Source organism: Gymnoscopelus microlampas (genome assembly GCF_963454915.1).
Source record: "Gymnoscopelus microlampas genome assembly, chromosome: 11".
Taxonomy (NCBI): domain Eukaryota; kingdom Metazoa; phylum Chordata; class Actinopteri; order Myctophiformes; family Myctophidae; genus Gymnoscopelus; species Gymnoscopelus microlampas.
Genome location: NC_139948.1, coordinates 52,414,136 through 52,433,526, shown reverse-complemented (window position 1 = coordinate 52,433,526; position 19,391 = coordinate 52,414,136). Strand labels below are relative to the sequence as shown.

The following is a 19,391-nucleotide window of genomic DNA, read 5'->3' as shown; positions in this document are numbered from 1 at the left end:
TTATTTTATAGGCAAATAAATATAAACATTTTTTATAATAATAATAACAATTGTTTCTTCAGGCTGAGTGGCTGTAACCTCACAGAGAGATGTTGTGAGGAGTTATCATCAGTTCTCAGCTCCAGCTCCTCTAATTTGACAGAATTGGATCTAAGCAATAATGATCTGCAGCATTTTGGATTAAAGAAGCTCTGCGTTGGACTGGGGAGTCCTCACTGTAAAGTCAAGACGCTCAGGTCAGTATTCCTGAACCTTTTAAACAGAAGAACATTTATACCATGGCTTAAATACACATGGAATTTGTCTGATTATTTGATTTATATTTAATCAGGAGGATACAGACTATGGCATGTATGCAAATATTAGAGGAAATATAAATTAACACGTTAATTAGAGTTTTTTCCAGGTTATCAAAACATTGGTACATGTATTCAACTAGAAAATGTTACGAGGGATCTTGAACTGTAGCTATAACACTTCCCTTATCAGAATTGAACATACAGAAACTATATAAATGGAGGCAATTATAATAACATCTATTGTGTGAGCACTGTTTTTTTCCTACCATAATTTGAGTCCTCTAAAAACATTGCCAGTTTATGCAGTAGAGGTTCTACAGCATAAATCAGCACAAACGCAGCACAAACTCAGATCCTATTATCATTCTTTAAAAAAAAGCAATAAGGATAGTTAACAAAGCTGATTACAGAGAACCAACAAACCCACTCTTTATCAAACTGAACACACTGAAATTTAAGGACTAGGTTGATTTCAAAACCCTCCAGCTCATGTACAAAATAAAAAACAGTCAATTGCCAAACAGTATCCAGAAGTTGTTTGAATGGAGAGACAGTAAATCTGAATTAAGAGGAAAGTATTTAAAGGAAAAAGGTTAGAACAAATTCAAGCTTCACTGTATCACAGTAAGAGGGGTTGAATTATGGAACACCAGTGGTGAAGAACTGAAAAGTTGCAGTACAATACTCAAGTTTAAAACAAACTTATGAAAACAACATATTGAAAGATATTGCATTAAGCTCTGAAGATGAAGACCAGAAGCTGTTTTTGTTTCTGTTTTTCTTGTTTTCATAGTAATTTCTTGACATAGATTTTAGAAATTGTATTTTTAGATATTATTTGAATAAACAATAAGGGATAAGACTAGGTACGTTTTTAAATTAATCCTATGCCCTTTACGAACGCCCTATAAAGTACAACATGTATTTGTTTTCATATTTTTATATTTCTTATTCTAAGTGTATCATGTTTATTTTATGTATTTCTTTTTGTCTTTTTAACAGTGTTTGAAATAAACAATCAATCAAAGAAAAAGCCATGCGCGCTACATGGAGAGATGACATTCAATCTGTTCATATTGTAAACAAACACAATCTGAAACAGACTTGACACAAAACAGTCAACGTGAAACTTTGTGACGCAATCACCAGGGGAGGAGCTTTACCCTGTTTTTTACTGGCATAGCCACGCCCCTGGTCACCCCCCTCACATGACCCTGTCTAAGCGATGTGATTAGTTAAAAACAAACTTTAATCTGGATTTGATTGGCTCTGGCCACAGATCAACCAATCAGATTCTAATCTCTCGTCCCTGACCTCCTTTTTTCTCGGGGTTCGTTCCTAGAAATGTAGTGGAGTGAAAGTCATAGTAACACTGTGTGTGTGTGTGTGTGTGTGTGTGTGTGTGTGTGTGTGTGTGTGTGTGTGTGTGTGTGTGTGTGTGTGTGTGTGTGTGTGTGTGTGTGTGTGTGTGTGTGTGTGTGTGTGTGTGTGTGTGTGTGTGTAGGTTGTCAGGCTGCATGATCTCAGAGGAAGGCTGTTCTCATCTGGTCTCTGCTCTGAGGTCCAACTCCCATCTGGAGGTGTTGGATTTGACGTACAATCATCCAGGAGACATCGGGATAAACGAGCTGTCTGCTCTACCACTGCAGACTCTCAGGTATGGAGAGAACCAGTGTGTTTAGAGGGAATCATACTGTGATGCTGTATAGTATTGTTTAATGCTGTAAAATCATTATCTATCATTCTTTCTATTATCAAATATTATATTCAGCCTGACTTTCCATCCCCCACCAATTGCTCCCCTCCCCCACGTTCTCTGTACATATATAGTTTTTGCTACTACTTTTACCGTTATTTAATGTACAATGGACCACAATGGAAACAAGCAAGGATGTGTGTGTTATCCTTTTCAGTATAACTTTTGACTGTACTATATATACTGTTAGAAAACTTGTTAATACAGTTTTCAATCAATATTCAATCAAACTATGTCTCTCCTCCACGCCCAGTGTCGAAAATGGTGGAGAGTCCAGGCTGAAACCAGGTTTAAAGAAGTGTAAGTGTGTCTTCTGTTTCATTCATGAAATCAAATCTGCACACATCTAGATATTTACTTAACTGTATACTTTCTTTGTTTATTTGGTTTGGAGAATGAACATTAATGAACGCTAAAACATGATTTATGTATTGCATACACATGATTAAGTGTAACTATGCTGTATTTAGTGTAAGCTCATTTCCATCCGTAGTCCCAAAACATACAAACATAACAATAAAAATACATAGATAATAAAATGCTCAATTACAATCAGACAGAGGCTTGTTAAAAAAACATTTAAGAAAGCTTAAGTGGACATATGCCTACGCACAGACGAAGTAAAGCGTCTCTGAGTGTCTTTGCGCGTTCGTTCTCAATGATGGACGTCACTGTGAATGATGTCACACAGTCTCAAACAACAATTATACAACAGGTAGTTCCGACCAAGCAATCTGATTGGTTGAAATAGCTTTCTAGCCGTGCTTCAAACCAGCATCATAGCACGGGCCGAATCACATTAATAAATCACTCCGCACTGCAGTCCGCGCCTGCTTAGACCATATATGGCACAGCTGTGCTGTGAGTGACGTCACGCTGTCCCACGGTACGAAAACAAACAGAGAGTATCCTGACCCACCGCCGCCACCGGAGAACAAACAGCTACGCAAAATGGACTATGTTGTTAATTTTGATTTATTTGGTGGACTTACGGTTGATCAATGTTTAGAAGAGGATGAGAAGGAGAAAATAGCCAATCTACAAGTTCACAACGCGACGCGTTGTGAGCTTGTAGATCGGCTATTTTCGCCGTGCGATACCTTCGTACGACGGAGCATATAGCCTACTGGAATCAGCTGTGATGTGCCTCAGCTGTGTTGTGCGCTCTGAGTGCCTCAGAGCGCTGCAGGGACTATTTTGTCTCAGTCAAATAAACTCTTCTCTTTACAGGGAAACATAATAGCGAAACATTTTTATTATGAATTGCCCCACAATATGAATACATTTGCATGTGTTTTGTTGGTAACTAACTGTTGTATAATCGCAATATTACACTCGAGGGTGTGCTTTACCTTACATTATTGGCACTTCAGTGATGCTGGCGGAACTCGGCTGCGCCTCGTTCCTGACCGCATCACTGGCGTGCCAATAATGACGGTAAAGCACACCCTCTCGTGTAATATTGCTTAAGAATGAACTGGCGTTCACGTCTAAACACATCGGGGGGTGGGTCACTCGTAGACTGATCAAGCATGAATACAGGGGCTTTTTTTCAGGGACACATTGATGACACCCGTTAGCGACACGTTGCACAGACGCGTCCATGTCCAAAGCATAGAAGTAAAGCTGCACAATTGTCTTCAACTGGGCCCTGGGCACTACAATACACTCAGTTGATGCCGCAAGAGGAGTGTGGCGATGGAAAACCAGGAGACCATCCCTGGACAACGTGGCTGCATTCAAGCAACGCTTCACATCACGCACATTTGTTAGTTTCTTCGACGGTCGTGTCCCCTGACAGAGATGAGCACTTGTACGTCTGAGGTCCGAGCACTCAGCCTGTATAGCCAACCACGCTGACCTAGAAGTGAACAGCATTTTCTGAGCTCCCCTCATAATGTCCCCAGTGCTAACCTGGCACACAACAGACTCAGCCGCCACGAACGAATGTACATATCTGGCAAGTTGGATTGTCACACTCTAGTGCATTGCGGCTAGCGAAATCAGACGTTAACACTTAGCCTGCCCTAATTATTTCAGTTTTTTTGCTGTTTTCTGCCAGAGATTTTTCATTGAAATTAAAAAAGTACTCAGGAGCCGAGATACAGAATTTTTAAGTTTTGAGTTAACAAGGAAGTGGATAGGAGTCTAGATCTTCGAAAAATCTCCTTGGTCTTTGGGTCAAATTGAAGAAAAAAAAAAAAATATATATATACTTTTTTCATTTTTTTTCCAATTTTTTTAATAGAACGCATTTATGCGATCTTGGTGGCCATAAGGGGCGGCCATAGCTGAGTGGTTAGTGAGCCCGCCTAAGGTGCCAGAGGCCCTGGTTGCCCCAGGTTCGATTCCAGGCCAGGCCAGCATATGTGTCGATGAAAATAAATTTGTCCCTGAGCAAGACTCTTCACCCCTAATTGCTCACAGGTTCTCATTGGAAACAAGACCGCAAGGACTTTCATGAACGACCTGTTAAAAGGAATTATCCTTTATCCTTTAAGTGCGCTATTTAATAGATCGCATTGATGCGTGATTGGCAGAAATTGAGTTAAGATCGATGCCCCCGCCACATGCCGGACAAGCACCTGGTACCGGCTAGCTGTTGACAGGAACTAAGTGACACGAAGACTTGCTGAGAACTCCCCCTTACACAGTTTCTCAAAAGCCTGGACACATGGCTTGCTGTCTGTCAGAACACATGTCCTCTGAGATGACTGAATAATATATAGGGGGCAAAGTGCTTTACTGCTGCTGCTATGGACAAGGCCTCAACCTCACAGGTCAGCCAGGAGGACTGATTTTTGTGAAACTTAGCACTAAAGTACCCTGCAACTTTCACAGTGTCCTTACAGGTGATGTACAGCGTAGCTGCCAAACCCGGGTCCCTGACAGCACCATCAGTAACAATCCATAGCTCAGCAGGTCGTGGCAATGTAATGGCATGGGCCCGAGGACAAGGCCTTCTGGGAGTTATTGAAAGCACACAGCAACTCGTCTGACCACTGGATCACATCCTTTGAGTCTCTCTAAGCAACCACGTCATCAATTGGAGCAAGTGTGGTAGCACAGTTTTTGAGTACATGAGCACCTTGTAGGCTCCAATGAACGACCGCATCTCAGTCACAGTTTTTGGGGGAGGGCACGCAGCCAGGGCAGACACACGGTGAGGGGTGGCTCGGATAGTTGCCTTGATGCCACACCCAGCCTAGAATAGAGGTCTGTATGGGCGCTATGGTGGTTTTGGTGGCGGTAAGTTTTAATCCACAAGGCTGTAAAGCTGACAACACCCTCCTCCAGATGGCCAACAGGTTGTCAAGATTGTTTGGGCCACAGTACATGTCGTCTGCCACTTTGGCTATGTGGCCTTGCTCAAGAAGATCCCCGAACACGCTGCACGTCAACTCCTCCAACGTCGTCTCAGACCCCAGCATGCCCATGGCGCTACGCACGTACAGACGAACGCCCTTAAACGGTGTAACAACTCCACAATATTTCCATGAGTCCCTGGATAAGGGGATTTGATATGTCTATCGCTCTTGTGCTGGGTGCCATAATAATAGATGTTTTCACCCACACACACCTGATGTTTGGCTGGCCTAATAGATATGTTGTTCTTCACCATGAACGGGATCCCAACCAAGATGTCTGAATCAAGGTTCGCCTTCAAAGTAGAGGTTGTGCCCGTCCCTTTGAAAGCATGTTCTTATCTCCCCCAATACCTTCAACGGGGACGAGCCGTCTGCCTGATGGGACAATTGTGTGGTCTTTGTAACGGTGACACCCAGTCTTGTGGCACATGATGCCTTCATCATATTTCCTGTTGCGCCACTGTCAATAGTGAGTCTTACAGCTCAATGTCCATGAAAGGTGTCAAGATACGGTGATAACTTGATGAACACCCGCTGAACAACACTGGCTGCAGTCATCTCTTCACCAGCGAAGTTGTCTGATTCGTCCTCAGACTCAATCTGCTCACCCGTAACCTGCCGTGTTTTTGCCATGAACCTTTTGTCCTCAGGAGGCAGAAATGGGCATTTGCTCAAAAAATGTTCATCAGGCCTTCTGGCTTCCTTACACAGAGGCCACACCCTCCTCCTCGGAACATGATTCATTTGTTGTTTTGGCTTGGAACATCTAGAGCTAGAGAATCTAGAACTAGACCTGGAAAATCCAGACACAGCTGTGCGCATAGCCCTTGCATCTTCTGACGCCCGTAGTTCATTTAACAGGGAATCAAGGGCCTGTGAAATCTCTGGCTTAATGGATGTGAGTGTCCGTGAACGTAGCTCTGTGCCATACCGCTGCTTCACAAGTCTGGGTAGGTCATCATGCAGGAGGCAGAGCCATGTAAGCACAATAAAGTTCTCAAGTGATGGTGACAGCTCCTCATCTTCTGTCACAACTTCTGCCGTGTGACTGATCCCAGAGTCTTTGCAACATATTGTCCTCCACAAACGCCATTATGCGCTGAAATAAGTTTTCTGGTCTCTCATTAGGTTCCAATTTAATGGCAGCAAAGTCAATGAATTGTGCTGCTATGCACTGAAATCCATAATGCTGACGGATAGCCTGCCATATATTGTCAATGGATGTAGAGTTTTTCACTATACTTTGATGTGAAATCACAGGACAATAATTGTCTATTTGTCCAAGCATTAATTCCAGCATGCTTACTTTCTGTTCCTTTGTCGACGCTGCGCGCGGGGGAGGTCCTCCCCGTCGTCATGGAAACCTGTGTGGAGACGCTCTAGTCTTCTTCTCCCACGCTGCGCCGTCAACAAGGAACGGGGCGAACTCATTGTCAAGTAACAGTGTGTACAGGAGATTCTGTCGCCAGTTTTCAAACGAGTTCACATTCTCTATCTTGGTTAAGCACCATTGTTTCGGAGCTCTTAGTGACGTTGACATATTGCGCGCTGCACGCTCGCAATCCTCTCGCGCTCTGACGGTAGAATAAATCCACAGTGCGACCGTCTCTTCAAAAGACTTTTGATATGAAATCCTTTTTCGGCATGATGCCACCATGCCAGTTTAGGTAAAGGGATACATTCAAGGAGAGTCACAGACACGAGAGGTTTTGCGGTGCAAACATTTTACTGAAGGAAGTGATGGTACAATAATAATCATTATACGCATTGGGGTCCGGCACAGAGTGCCGCGCTATGAGCTTGTAGATCTGCTATTTTCTGAAAAAATCATAAAAATGTGCGTAAATCTTTTGAATAAATATTTTTTTAAATGAACATTTTTAATTAGTTACAAATGTTTGCTTTAAAAAAATATATACATATATATATATATATATTCAAAGATTTGCACACATTTTCACGACTTTTAAAAAATAGCAGATCGGTGCCGTGCTATGAGCTTGTAGATCTGTTATTTTGAGTAGCCTAAGTATAAAAGGTTAAAGTGGTTAATATTATTGTGATGCTATTAACACATTTTGCTGGGGACCCCCTGGAACCCCCCCAAGGACCCCTGGGGTCCCCGGACCCCACTTTGAGAACCAATGCTCTAAACAACCTTCATAGTTACAGTGATTCATTTAAAGGGCCAGTCCACTGTGGTAGAGGTTTGGGTTGTGTAGTTACCTTGATGTCATGATGGAACTCTAAAGGACAAGAAATGTAAAATAATATATCCATTGATTAGAAATGAATAGTTCTAAATATTCTCCTCATTGACTTACATCAGGGATGTCAAACTCAAATACACAGGGGGCCTAAATTAAAAAAATGTTATAAGTCAAGGGCCGGACTGGTTCAGGTCCCGGCGTGGGTACCTGATATGCAGTTTATAGATTACCCTGAAACACAGGACACATCATGAGACACAGAAACGTGTTATCTCTTTCACAAGATCCACACTGGATAATGCTGGTTTTATTAAACCCCAAAAACGTATTGCACACACCATACACAGGCTATTAATCAAACAAATTTAATCTGTTGCAATATTTTCTTGTCAGTAATTTCAAGTAGCAAACAGGCAAACAGCAACAAAATAAATGTCCTTCAAAAATCAAATACACTTAATACTGTATGTAAGTAAGATAAATGCAAAAATGAAAGTGCATGCATAAAATGCATTGTTAAAGCTTAATTTGCTGCTCTATGATTCTCACCAATAACTGCTTTCTAATGTAAAATGAGAAAGTCAATGAAATCAGTTGCATTAATTTCTAATGGCCAGCTGTAACCTCTCCTGAGTCCATTCAACTGAACAAAAAATATATAAAGGCAAACAGCCCCCAAAAAATATTTCCTTCAAAGAAAAATCCTATGTCCTGACAGTCCTGTGCTAACAGATGCAAAAATAAAACTGAATTACTAGCTCAGTCTGCTGCTCTGTGATGCTCACTTGTCTGAGCCTGATACTTGGAGTCTCATCTTGTGTACAAGTTCATCAATGTTTGGGGTCAGGCTCTGAGCTGAGGAAATCCTCAGGATTGAGTGAAGGTGTTCATCAGTAAGACGACTCCTATGTGCTGTTTTATTTAGCTTCATCAGAGAGAACAGTTGTTCACACAGGTATGTGCTGCCAAACATAGCTAGCGTCTGAGCAGCTTGGGCGCGCAGCTGGGGCATTGTGTCGGGGATGAAACGTGCAAACTCAGCAGCACCCACAGACTCATATTTTGCCTTCAGTGTGTCATTACACTGGAGCTCAATCAGCTCCATTTGTAGGTTTGGTGGTGCGCTTTCCACGTCAGCTGCAAATGGATTGCTGAACAGTTAAAACCTGCTTTTTGGGGTCTCAAAGTCGGCAAATTGTCGCTTGAAGTTGGCACCAAGTATGCTGAGTTTTTCAGCAAACTGTGCACTCGGGAACCCGGCGGTAGAGACCTGCTCTCTCAAGGTCTGGCAGCACGGAAGATGGCAAAAGTGTTCGTGTCGCATCTGCGTCTCCCAGAGGAGCAGCTTGGTTTTAAAAGCCTTCACTGTGGGGTACATGTCGGAGACGACACGCCCCGCCCCTGCAGCTGCAGGTTCAGTGCATTAAGGTGGCCTGTTATGTCGCAGAGAAACGCCACTAAACACAGGAACATTTGATCTCGAAGCTCTGTCGTGTCTTTCCCTTTGCTTTCCATGAACTGACAGATCTCCTCACGCAGCTCGAAACATCTTTTCAGTACCTTTCCCTGGCTTAGCCATCGCGCCTCTGTGTGATAGGGCAGATCACCATACTCTGAATTTAACTCCCCCTAAAACGTCTTGAACCGGCGGTGATTTAATCCTCTGGCTCTAATAAAGTTAACTGCTTTTTTTATCGTGCTCATTACATGTTCCATTTTCAAAGCTTTGCCACATAAGATGCCATAAGATGTCAGCTCACCTTTGTCGTTCTCCTCCTGTATTCTCTCCCGAAACTTGGCCACCGATCCACTCTTGTCACCGCACATAGCAGGCGCTCCGTCTGTTGTGAGTCCCACAAGTTTATCCCAAGGCAGCCCCATGTCATTTACACACCTGGAGACCTCTTCGTACAGATATTTTCTTGTAGTTGTGCCATGCATATGACGTAATTCCAAAAACTCTTCAGTTACGCACAGGCCAGAGTCACTCCACGGATTAAAATTGACAGCTGGGCAATGTCAGATATGTCCGTGCTCTCGTCCACAGCAAGGGAGTATGCGACAAATTCTTTTCCCTTTCTCACAAGCTGCTGTTTTAGATTGGTGGAAAGCTCTTGTACACGGTCAGCAACGGTGTTCCTGCTCAGGCTCACATTTGAAAACAATTGCATTTTTTCCGGGCACACGGCGTCACAAACTTTCATCATACAGTTTTTGATAAACTCTCCCTCGGTAAAAGGCCGGGCTGATTTTGCGACCTATTCTGCAACAATAAAACTGGCCTTGACAGCAGCCTCGCTTTGTGATTTGGCTTTTGTGAACAAAGCCTGCTGGGACTTCAGACCTTTTTTTAATTCTTCTACCTTCTGTAGCCTTTGTTCCATGTCCATATTCATGTATTTGTCTATCTCTTTGTGTTTCGCTGACGTTAAGAAGTGCCTTCTTAGGTTATATTCTTATCGCCACACTGTCTCCACACAGAAGACACACAGGTTTTCCCTTTACATCGGTGAACATGTATTCTGCCTCCCACCTGGCTTTAAAAAATCCCTGTGCTCAGAGTCCACCTTTCGTTTTGCCATTTTTGGGGAGAGGGGTACCTGTTGACCACCGGCGAATGAATGCGATACGATACGCTGACAGTCAGTGCCACTGCTGCAGTCACAGTGTGATGAATACTGAAGACGCGGTTTCTGGATACAAATACTCTCGCATTGCATGGCGGGACTGGTAAACAGTCAGTGCGGCCAAAACCCCTTTTATTTTTTAGCAAAAATAAAAAGTAAAAGCCTTGAGATCGATGCTACCCAAAACCCCACTCGCCCCATTGTTTTGGTTTACTGAGGTTAAGTTTAGGAGACGGATAGACGCCCGAGGCGAGTGGGAATATTGTAATTGTAATTCAATATCATCTGGCGGGCCAAAGATAATTTCCCACGGGCCTGATTTGGCCCGCAGGCCTTGAGTTTGACATATGACTTACATTGTACGCTGAAACAGATCTCAAAGTCACTCTTTTAGTACATAAACAAACAGGTTTTCTTCCTAATCCAGAGCCCCCCCCCCCCTCCATCTGGACATGTTTTGTGCCAGGGACCCCCAGAAATCTTTTTTTTTTTTTTTCAAAAAATTTCATAAATATCAGATGTAAAAGCTTGCAGCGGGGCACGAAGTGACGCGCTGTGAGCTTGTAGATCTGCTATTTATGAGAACCACTGTTCCAAAACACTAAAATCTAAAAGGACACTTTCCTGGTTTTAATGGGTTAACCCCTATTTTTAGTGTGTGTGTGTGTGTGTGTGTGTGTGTGTGTGTGTGTGTGTGTGTGTGTGTGTGTGTGTGTGTGTGTGTGTGTGTGTGTGTGTGTGTGTGTGTGTGTGTGTGTGTGTGTGTGTGTGTGTGTGTGTGTGTGTGTCAGATGTAAACCTCATATAGAGGGCTTATAGATCACCTATTTTCAATAGTTTTGATTAATATGGAGATACAAGGTTTCTGCCTGAGTGACAGCAACGATATACTTTGTTGTCTGAAAAAGTATGAAAAGTGCAAATAACAGATCTACAAGCTCACAGATCTGCTGTAGATCTTCTATCTAATTTAAGCATTATCTTATACTTTGGCTATTCAAAAATAGATCTACAAGCTCATAGTGCCTTGCTATGAGCTTGTAGATCTGCTATTTTTTGAACAAATCACGAAAATGTGCGTAAATCTTTGAATAAATATTTAAGCGAACATTTTTAACTCTACAATTCTTCTAAATCCTAACTGTTTTCATGTCAAGGACCCCCACAATTATATGGATTTGGCCGCGGACCCCCATCTCAAAATATGTTGTTCCAGGGACCCCCAGAAGCAAAGATTTGAGTTACAAATGTTAAAACATATATATTTATACAAAGATTTGCATACAGTTTCAAGATTTTTCAAAAATAGCAGATCGGTGCCGCGCTATGAGCTTGTAGATCTGCTGTTTTTGTGTAGCCTAAGTATAAAAGGTTAAAGTGGTTAAAATTATTGTGATGCTATATTAACACATTTTGCTGGGGACCCCCTGGAACCCCCCCAAGGACCCCTGGGGGTCCCCGGACCCCACTTTGAGAACCAATGCTCTAAACAACCTTCATAGTTACAGTGATTCATTTAAAGGGCCAGACCACTGTGGTAGAGGTTTGGGTTGATATCATGATGGAACTCCAAAGGAACACCGAATGATGGCGCCGAAGGAAGGCAGCCGTGGGTGCAAGCTCTCTCACACCAGCAGTTTGAAGCCAATTTTAGTGCTTTTCGCGGTGATGATTTTTATTTATAACGCGCGATCCTCACGAGTATACGGTAGAGAATCACTGATTAACATTAGAAGCGCGATCGCACATAGTTTACCGGAGATATTTGCGGAAAACCCGTACAACCCGCCACTGAGTAGCGTTGTGGGAGAAACGCTGTTTCTCGCCCCGACCGAGGGAATCGGTTGGAGCCGAAGGAGGAGAAGGGTACGGCGGGGAAGACGAGCCGGAGTCCTCGTACGAACGAGACGGCGCGGAAGTCGTGTCGCCCTACCGACGATCCTCCTGGCCAATGCCCAGTCACTGGACAACAAGCTCTCTGAGCTACGTGGACGCATTAAGTTCCAGGAGGAAACGAGGAACACTAGTGCCCTCATCTTCACTGAAACGTGGCTGGGAAATAAACACACTAACAGCTATATCGCTCTACAGGGCTTCTCTGTCCACCGCACTGACCGCATCACATCGGACCCGAAAGGTAAACAGAGCGGGGGAGGAGTTTGTATCTACACCAACAACGCCTGGTGTGTAGACACACACACACAGTGACGTCACACTGCTCTGTGGACCTGGAATGTCTCTTTGTTAAATGCCGTCCCTTCTGGCTCCCCAGGGAGTTCAGTGCTGTAATTTTATGTGCTGTTTACATTCATCCTGCAGCTAAGACTGATATAGCCCTAAAAGAACTATCAGGTTTTATAAGGTCTCAGGAGTCTGCACACCCAAATGCGGCCATTGTAGTGGCAGGAGACTTTAACAAGGCCAACTTGAAAAAAGTTCTCCCACATTACCACCAACACATCACAGTGGCCACAAGAGGAGAAAATACCCTGGACCACTGTTACAGCACTGTCAAGAAAGGCTATAAGGCCCTGCTCCGACCACCTTTGGAAAGTCCATTTGGAAAGTCAGACCACATGGCTATCCAGCTGCTGCCCGCCTACAGGCACAGGCTGAAGAAAACACCTGTCACAGCACGGGAAGTTAGAGTCTGGACAGAGCAGTCCCTCGTCGAACTCCAGGTCCGGTTCCATCACACTGACTGGGGGGTGCACAGGCAGGCCTCTGAGGACAATGTCAGTGTGTACACAGATGCAGTCAACAGTCACATCATAGACTGCATAGACGACACTGTTCAGAGGAAGCTCGTCAGGGTGTACCCTAACCAGCACCCCTGGTTGAACGGCGAGGTCCATCAGGCACTTCAGGCCCGCAACGCTGCCTTTCGGGCTGGGGACATCGGAACCACACGGGCCGACCTCCAGAGGACCATCCGAAAGGCCAAGAAGGAGTATGCGGCCAAACTGGAGGACCAATTTAACAGCGGTGATGTGAGGAGTACGTGGCAAGGCCTACAGAACATTACAAACTACAGGGGAGGGACCAGTCATACAGGGAACCCCTCGGCCTCTCTCCCGAATGAGCTGAACATCTTTTTCACCCTGTTTGAGCAGGCCACAAACACAGCACAACCTGCACCGTCCCCATCCAGGGACGCCTGCCCGCTGTCTATCTCTGTCCATGATGTACGGAGAGCCTTTAAAGGGCTGAATATCCACAAGGCCTCAGGCCCGGACAATATACCAGGCCGTGTCCTCAAGGCCTGTGCGGACCAGCTAGCAGATGTTTACACGGACATCTTTAACCTCTCCCTTTTCCAAGGAGTGGTCCCTGCCAGCTTCAAGATGTCCACCATCGTCCCGGTCCCAAAGCAGTCCAAGGTGGTAGGCCTGAATGACTGGAGACCTGTCGCTCTAACCTCCATTGCATGTAAATGCTTTGAAAAGCTAGTGAGAGACTACATCTGTGCGATGCTGCCCCCCACTCTGGACCCCTGGCAATTTGCATACCGGCAGAATAGATCGACCGACGACGCAATTGCACTGGCTCTCCACTCCGCCCTCCAACATCTGGACGTGAAGAACAAGGGCAGCAGGTGTGTAAGGATGCTGTTTGTGGACTATAGTTCAGCCTTCAACACCATAGTTCCTGCCAGGCTCGATGCAAAGCTCAAAGTCCTGGGCGTGCATCCGGCACTGTGCACCTGGATACTGAACTTCCTGACAAACCGCTGCCAAGTTGTGAGAATGGGTGACATAACATCTGACCCCCTGACCCTCAGCACTGGAGCCCCCCAAGGCTGTGTGCTGAGCCCCCTCCTCTATTCCCTCTATACCCACGACATGCGAGACCAAGCTCAGTTCCAACATCATGGTCAAGTATGCAGACGACACGACAGTCATGGGCATGATTGTCAATGACGACGATACTGAACACAGAGAGGAGATCAGACTACTGGCTCTACGATGCCAGGAGGATAATCTGACCCTCAATGTTAAGAAGACCAAGGAGTTGATTGTGGCCTACAGGGTACCAAGGAGAGAGCACGCCCCTATTTACATCGATGGAGTGGCGGTGGAGAGGGTCAGTGAATTCAAGTTTCTCGGGGTACACATCACTCAAGACCTTAAATGGTCAACACACACCACACATGTGACAAAGAAGGCCCAACAACGCCTCCACTGCCTCCGGCAGCTGAAAAAGTTCAGTGTCAGCCCCAGCATCCTCAGGTCCTTTTATAACAGCACGGTCGAGAGCGTGCTATTGTACTGCTGTACTGCTTGGTATGGCAGTTGCACCGCACTCGACAGGGGGGCCTTGCAGAGGGTGGTGAAAGCGGCCCAGTGCATCATAGGAGGTGAACTTCCATCCCTCCAAGAACTTTACGAAAAAAGATGCACAGCCAAAGCAGATCGGATTATAAAAGACACTTACCACCCCAGCCATAAACTTTTCAAGGCCTGCAGAAACCCTCGCCCTGGTAAACGATTTCTTAGCATCCAAAGTACCACCAATAGGACACTAAATAGCTTTTTCCCCACGGTAGTGAGACTGCTAAATAAGCAGTAGTGTAGGACTGGCTGTACACCTTGGACACACTGGACTTAAATTATTGTTGTTTTTTATTATTAATATGAGTGTCGTTTAGTTTTTTTAAAATTAAAACGATCTTAAAGTTTTTTGCACTATTTGTACTCTCAACTGCTGTTGTTGTTTTAAGCTGCACTACAATGTTTTTCACCCACTGTTTTACTTGTAATTCATGTGATGTGACAATAAAGTTCTATTCTATTCTAGGACAAGAAATGTAAAATAATGTATCCATTGATTATAAATTGATAATTTAATAATTCTAAACATGATCCTCATTGACTTACATTGTACGCTGAAACAGAAAGCTGATTCAGACAATATAGAACATCACCAAACCCACTACTGAACATGTTTTATGCCAGGGACCCCAGAAATGTTTTGTTTTCTTTCAAAATCTTTCAAACAATTTCAAGTTTTTTCAAAAAATGTTCAAAAATATGTATGTGATGTAATATGATGTACAAGCTCGCAGCGTGGCACGAGGAGACACGCTGTGAGCTTGTAGATCTGCTATTTATGAGAACCACTGTTCACTAAAATCTAAACAGAAAAAAACACTTTCCTGGTTTGAATGGGTTAACACTGAGGATTTCTTTTGTCTCAGTATGAAAAGTGCAAATAACATATCTACAAGCTCACAACACATCACAATTTGACATATTGTGAGCTTGTAGATCTGCTATCTAATTTAATTAGATCTATCTAATTGAAGCATTATCTTATACTTTGGCTATTCAAAAATAGCAGATCTACAAGAGCAGATTTCATATTTTCGTGATTTCTTCAAAAAATAGCAGATCTACAAGCTCATAGCGCGGCACCGAGTGCCGCGCTATTTGCCGTTTGTAGAATGCCGCGGGATTCTACAAATGTCTTCTAAATCATTTTTCTAAACGTATGTTGTTATAATATCAGTGGTTCTCAAACTGTTACCATGTCAAGGACCCCCACAATTATATGGATTTGACTGCGGACCCCCATCTCAAAATATGTTGTTCCACGGACCCCCAGAAGCAAAGATTTGAGTTACAAATGTTTGCTTTAAATATATATATATTCAAAGATTTGCTTACATTTTCACGATTTTTCTAAAATAGCAGATCGGTGCCGCGCTATGAGCTTGCAGATCTGCTATTTTTGAATAACCTACATATAAGAGTTGTTAAAATGATTGTGATGCTATTTAACCCATTAAGACCGGGAACTTATCTCTGTCATTTTAGATTTATTTGGCTAATCAAAAATAGCAGATCTACAAGCTCATAGCGCGGGACTGAGTGCCGCGCTATGAGCTTGTAGATCTGTTATTTTTGAAAAATCATGAAAATGTGAGCAAATCTTTGAATATTATAGTTTAATAAACGAACATTTGTTCCAGTACAAGCTCGTAGCGCGGCACCGAGTGGCGTGCTATGAGCTTGTAGATCTGCTATTTTTTAACAGCCAAAAAAATAAAGTTTGAAAGTGGTGTAAAGTAACTAAGTAAATGTACTCACGTACTGTACTTAAGTACAATTTTGAGTATTTCCAATGTTCAGTACTTTTACTTCTACTCCACTACATCTCAGAGGCAAATATTGTACTTCTATCCCACAATTTTTTTATTTGAAAACTTTTGTTACTAGTTACTTTGTAGATTTATTTATTATTTTAATAATGAATTAACCACTTCAGCCCTATATACATTTTGGCCATTTGAAAACAGCAGATCTACAAGCTCACAATGTGTCGTGATGAGACCCATTGTGAGCTTGTAGATCTGCTATTTTCATTTTTTAAATATATTTTATACATTTAAAAACTGGGTAATGGGACATTCTGCACAATGAGTACTTTGTACTTTTGTTACTTTAAGTACATTTTGATGGCAACACTTTTGTACTTTTAATCAAATATTTTTTTAATTCCGGACTTTTACTTGTAACAGAGTATTTCTACATTGCAGTTTTGATACTTTTACTTGAGTAAAACATTTGAGTACTTTTTCCAGCACTGATTATTGAACAGATAAATCAAAGTTAAAATGACACAGATGTGTTCCTGGTCTTAATGGGTTAAGTTTCTAAATGTTCAGCATTAATAACATGGCCGACACAGTGACTCAGGTGTAAAGTGTTTCATTAGTTGTGATATTTTGTCTTTTGTTTTTCTCACAGATTCCTGTCAGCTTTCACTGGATGAAAACACAGTGAACAAGAACCTCATCCTGTCAGAGGAGAACAGGAAGGTGACTTATACACCACAAGACCAACGTCATCCTGAACATCCACACAGATTTACCTCTGACCGTCAGGTGTTGAGTAAAGAGAGTCTGCCTGAACGTTGTTACTTTGAAGTAAAATGGAGTGGAAGAGAGGTTGGTGTAGCAGTCAGTTATATAGACATCACCAGAAAGGAGGAGAAGCTATCAGGCTTTGGTCACAATGACAAGTCCTGGATGTTATATTGGTCTTGGTATGGTGGTTCAGTCTACATGTTCAGACACAACAGCATTCAGACTAAACTGTCAGGACCTGATGTCTCCACAGGGAGGTGGGGTGAGGGTGAGGGGGTAATGGGCGTGTACACAGATCACAGAGCAGGTACTGTGTCTTTCTACTGTATTAATGACAACAAACAGACCCTCCTCTATACAGTAAACACCACCTTCACACAACCTCTATATGCAGGGATAGATGTTTATGAAGGTACAGCAGAGGTGTGTGAGATCTGGTAAACGTGTTGAAACACTTACACCCTACAGTATGTATATAGAATATATAGTAGAGCTTACAGATACAGTATATACATACTACTGTACTTAACTGACTGGAGTCCCCCAGGGGTCTGTACTCGCCCCCAACCCCCTCCAGTGCAATGCTTGTAGATCTGATATTTTCAGACGGGGGGGGGGGGGGGGTGCGTTGTTAGCTTTTAGATTTATTTTCAGACAGAATCCGAGGGATATGTTGTGAGCTTGTAGATCTGCTATTTTCAGACGGGGGATGCGTTGTGAGCTTGTAGATCTGCTATTTTCAGACGGGGGATGCATTGTGAGCTTGTAGATCTTCTATTTTCAGACATGGGGGTTGCGTTATGAGCTTGTAGATCTTCTATTTTCACGCAGGGGGGATGAATTGTTAGCTTGTAGATCTGCTATTTTCTGACAGGGGGGATGCGTTGCGAGCTTGTAGATCTGCTATTTTCAGACGGGGGAATGCGTTGTGAGCTTGTAGATCTGCTATTTTCTGACAGGGGGGATGCATTGTGAGCTTGTAGATCTGCTATTTTCTGACAGGGGGGATGCGTTGTGAGCTTGTAGATCTGCTATTTTCTGATGGGGGAATGTGTTGTGAGCTTGTAGATCTGCTATTTTAAGACAGGGGGGATAAGTTCTGAGCTTGTAGATCTGCTATTTTCAGACGGGGGGATGCGTTGTGAGCTTGTAGATCTGCTATTTTCTGACAGGGGAATGCGTTGTGTGCTTGTAGATCTGATATTTTCAGACAGGGGGATGCGTTGTGAGCTTGTAGATCTGATATTTTCAGACAGAGGGGATGCGTTGTGAGCTTGTAGATCTGATATTTTCAGACAGGGGGGATGCGTTGTGAGCTTGTAGATCTGATATTTTCAGACAGGGGGATGCGTTGTGTGCTTGTAGATCTGCTATTTTCTGACGGGGGAATGCGTTGTGAGCTTGTAGATCTGCTATTTTAAGACAGGAGGAGATGCGTTGTGAGCTTGTAGATCTGCTATTTTCAGACAGGAGGAGATGCGTTGTGAGCTTGTAGATCTGCTATTCTCAGACAGGGGGGATGCGTTGTGAGCTTGTAGATCTGCTATTTTCAAACAGGGAGATGCGTTGTGAGCTTGTAGATCTGCTATTCTCAGACAGGGGGGATGCATTGTGAGCTTGTAGATCTGCTATTTTCAGACAGGGGGGATGCATTGTGAGCTTGTAGATCTGCTATTTTCAGACAGGGGGGATGCATTGTGTGCTTGTAGATCTGCTATTTTCTGACGGGGGAAATGCGTTGTGAGCTTGTAGATCTGCTATTTTAAGACAGGAGGAGATGCGTTGTGAGCTTGTAGATCTGCTATTTTCAGACAGGAGGAGATGCATTGTGAGCTTGTAGATCTGCTATTCTCAGACAGGGGGGATGCGTTGTGAGCTTGTAGATCTGCTATTTTCAAACAGGGAGATGCGTTGTGAGCTTGTAGATCTGCTATTTTCAGACAGGGGGGATGCGTTGTGAGCTTGTAGATCTGCTATTTTCAGACAGGGGGGATGCATTGTGAGCTTGTAGATCTGCTATTCTCAGACAGGGGGGATGCATTGTGAGCTTGTAGATCTGCTATTCTCAGACAGGGGGGATGCATTGTGAGCTTGTAGATCTGCTATTCTCAGACAGGGGGGATGCGTTGTGAGCTTGTAGATCTGCTATTCTCAGACAGGGGGGATGCATTGTCAGCTTGTAGATCATTCCACATTAAGTTAGCTCCACCATTGAGAAGTTCAAATCCAAACTAAAGGCTCTGTTGTTGTTTGTTGTTGTTTT

The 19,391-nt window shown here is 43.5% G+C and overlaps 1 protein-coding gene across 2 annotated transcripts in view; it reads left to right on the top strand.

Moving 5' to 3' along the window:
* Positions 1-18,125, top strand: part of LOC311056092 (NLR family CARD domain-containing protein 3-like) — a 119,297-nt gene extending 101,172 nt beyond the window's left edge. For both annotated transcript variants that reach the window (XM_084072474.1, XM_084072475.1), the window contains 4 exons: positions 63-236; positions 1,804-1,956; positions 2,309-2,355; positions 17,010-18,125. In XM_084072474.1, coding sequence (XP_083928600.1) covers positions 63-236; positions 1,804-1,956; positions 2,309-2,355; positions 17,010-17,569 — 934 coding nt within the window. In that variant the 3' untranslated portion in view covers positions 17,570-18,125. The remainder of the gene's footprint in view (positions 1-62; positions 237-1,803; positions 1,957-2,308; positions 2,356-17,009) is intronic.
* Positions 18,126-19,391: the final 1,266 nt, after the last annotated feature.